This window comes from Lolium rigidum, unplaced genomic scaffold (assembly GCF_022539505.1).
Source record: "Lolium rigidum isolate FL_2022 unplaced genomic scaffold, APGP_CSIRO_Lrig_0.1 contig_8179_1, whole genome shotgun sequence".
Taxonomy (NCBI): Eukaryota; Viridiplantae; Streptophyta; class Magnoliopsida; order Poales; family Poaceae; genus Lolium; species Lolium rigidum.
The window spans coordinates 246,165-249,653 of NW_025901516.1; the positions used below are offsets into that span (position 1 = coordinate 246,165).

The 3,489-nt window shown below is 45.5% G+C and overlaps 1 protein-coding gene across 1 annotated transcript; it reads right to left on the reverse strand.

Moving 5' to 3' along the window:
* Nucleotides 1–951: 951 nt before the first annotated feature.
* On the reverse strand, nucleotides 952–2,844 carry LOC124682288. Its single transcript, XM_047217000.1, has 2 exons — nucleotides 1,671–2,844; nucleotides 952–1,425 (listed from the first exon to the last, which is right to left on the reverse strand). Exons 1-2 carry the CDS (start codon nucleotides 2,815–2,817, stop codon nucleotides 1,394–1,396), a joined length of 1,179 nt encoding a protein of 392 aa, XP_047072956.1. The 5' UTR covers nucleotides 2,818–2,844; the 3' UTR covers nucleotides 952–1,393.
* Between the last annotated feature and the right edge of the window lie 645 nt (nucleotides 2,845–3,489).

Sequence of the window (3,489 nt, forward strand, 5' to 3'; positions counted from 1 at the left end):
GCAGTACTACATGGCCAAGGTCGAAGAAACAATCCAAGAAGTGATTATATCAAGTTTCCAGAAGCACCCGGTGAAACCGAAAAACCTTTTTAGCTTCTAAAGTATCATAATCATGTGGAGAATTAGTGAATTACATTCAAAAGGTCAATTAAGACATATCAGCAAGCAATCATGCTTGAATGCTCGCGGCAGTTCTGGTTCATCGAACAAACCCTTTTCTTTTTTGTACCTTGTTATAATCGACCAGCATAACAAGCATTTCTCTAGAAATGTGCAATAATAGGATCCAAATATATATCCTACATGTAAAGAAAATATTTACAAACATCACTAACACCCACATTTGAAGAAAATATACGAGAAACCAGTAGGTCATGTAAGTCAAATCGAAAAGCAATTCGTTTTTCCCATCAAGGATGAACGTTGTTAATTATCCATGTATGGAACAAAGACTTACGTCTTCCATACATTAGGTAGAGGTTGCATATAGAATTGTGTGCTGATGATTTTAAGTAAAATATCTTAAACAGAAGTAACGAAAATCCGTGAAACCAATCCAGATGTTATGATAAACAAAAACAATTGCAAATATCACTATAGCTGTATACTCTCTGATCAAATATATGAGCAAATTCATCTCAATACATGGATAATGCAATGAGTATACCATTATGTCTCCCCTGTAGGCAAAAATGTAACATATAACGAAACATAGCTTACCGTTTGATGGAGCTTCTGAAGAAATAAAAGCTATAGAGATATTCACCCAGTCATGAGGCCCATATGTTGTCAAACTATCAGTTCCCGGAACTTGTAGCTCAAGATTTTAGTTTAAATGTTATACACTTCAGTAACACTGCTTGCTAAAAAAACTGCACTAATATCAGCACTTGACATGTAGCACTGAATAAATTCACAAGATAAACAAATAAAAATCAGCAAGCCAGCATGTAGAAACCATCACCGTATCATATCTGAAACCACTACTTCCAGACATGCCATCATCATTTACTCATCAATGGTATTTCTTTAGGAAGATTCTTTTTTAATGGCATCTTGAAGATGAATCTAGATATTGGAACAAGGCTAGAAGAGTTTTTAAGACTAAGCTACTATCTGCAGTGCCACATTCAAGCAAACTAAATAAAGGAGCACATGGTTGCTGCAATAAACTTAGATAACCCGTTCACCCATTTATACATGGCAACAACACAAAGAAGCTATCAAGTTTACTGTCAAAAGCCAACAATAATACAAGAGAACAATGCACCCTTCAACAGAACTAGCAACAAAATAGTGACATGATTTATCATAAGATTTTTGTCGCCTCCAAGTTGGTCATATTGTTGATGAGGGTGGCCTCCTGCCCTTACGCAAATTCAGCCATGCATTGTCAATTCGCCGCATCAGAGAAGCTCACCCTTTCTGCAAACATAGATTTTTCAGTGTGATTCCTAGGAGAAGACATGATACTTTATAAAATTTCCAATCAGGTAGGATTTTTCTAGGTATAACTAGTTATAACATTCGAGTGGAGACGGCACTCAAAGTTTGCTCGAGCACAAATTTTATCACGAATTGAAACATATTTCCAATCTAATTACACATTCAGTACTTTGTTTGTTTCACTGCCCAAACAAAGCACAAAAGAAATACATGTAGATATATACCTGGAGGATTGTAGAAACTCATGTATGGAAACAAAGCACAGCATTTCTCTCTCGACCATATCTTCTTCCACTGTAGTGACTTGAGATTAATCTCGTAGATGCTGTCAAGGTCCATGGTCACGAAAATGACATCACTTCCCTCCACAGATCCAATCGGTCTAAGTTTTTCCTTGGGATTTCGAATAGGGATAAGTGTCTCAAGATTGATGACCCTATGCCGAGGCCATGATGCGACTCCGTTAGAACCCATGTGCCTTGACCACAAGTTGAGGTTTAAACCGTCCACATGCGCAAACCCCAAACTGCCATCCTCCATCGCCATGAGGACAATGTCACCGGCTAGGCCGGTCTTCACCGGCGGCACATCAACCAGCGTCAGACAATTAGAGACCAAGTTATACTCGAGAATAGCTGCTTCGTCGTTGTCGTCATCACCATCCTCAAATTCATAAATAAGCGTGAAGTAAAGTGCGCCTCGGATCAAGACAGGGGGCCTGTTGACTATGAATGCATACTGCGCCGCAAGATCAAGAGAGCACGGCTTGCTCCACTTAACCACCTCCGGCAAGGACACATGTGCCTGCGCAACACAGCCCTCATCAGAACAGTAGAGGCCAACGAAGGCGACCCGGAAGGGTCCGGCATGGCACGCGCGGTGGTCGCAGCCGGCCACACTGCAGAGCACCGCGGCCCCGCTGCTGTCGTAGTCCTCGGGCGCGTAGAGCAGCCTCCGGCGCCCCGTCATGGGGTCCCAGACGACGAGCGGCATGGTGAAGATATTGGTATCGGCAAAGAGCACGCGGCCATGGCGGCAGTCCCAGGCGGTGTAGTCCTTGTGCCAGCCCCTCCAGTCCTCGACGCCGGGGATGCGCATGCCGAATTTAGTGGTGGCGACAAAGTAAGGGAGGTTGTCTTCCTCCTCCTCCTCCAGGATGTCCCCGGAATAAATGAAGCCTAGCATTGGGGGAGATCCATGGCGCTCACGGTAGAGACCGCGGAAGCGAGCGCCGGTGAGGATGCCGAGCCAGAGCTTGCTGGCGAGGGAGGCGCGCACGAGGCACGCGGGCTGGTCGGGCGGGAGGCGGAGGAAGATCTCCTCGAGGAGCTCGTCCAGCAGCGCCGGTGGCGGTGGTGGTGGCGGTGGCATGGTCGGTGGAGGTTAGGGCTTCGGGATGGAAAGGGGAGGGGGGAGGGGAGGCGGGAAGGGGGAAGATGAGCTCACTACGGTCGGGATCTGGAGAGGAGGCGACGGAGCGGCGGAGCGGCGGCGGCGGTGGCGGCGGGGAGGAGACGGCGGCCGATTTTGCTTTCCTTCGGGACGAAGGGTAGGAGGAGTAGAGTCAGGTTGGACCGTCGCATGGCTCCAGCCGGCCCAAGTCAATTTTCTTTTTTCTTTTTCCTCTTTACTTGCGAATTTCTTTTATTAGACCAAAACGAGCAAAGCTCGCTGGTTCCATTTTTCTGCTGGAATCTCCTCTCTAAAATTTGATCGCCTGTAAAAATCGTTTGCAGCACGCTCGGATCCGGATACAGCGCGTGAAGCCGACGTGAGCTTCGACAGAGACACTATTTTACAGTGTAACCAAGAAGCCAAAAACACCCTTCGCCAAGGCTGTAAAATAGAGCTTCGTAAACAAGTTTCTTCAACATACATACAACAAATAAGATCACGCAACAAATAAATCTGAAAAAATCAACTAAATTTCAAAGGAATCGATCCAGAACCATCATCCATGTCCGATTGAAAAGGAAAAGGAGTGCAATCGATCGGGAATCCATCAATTGACGATTGGTACTAGCAGTCGATCGGGAATCCATC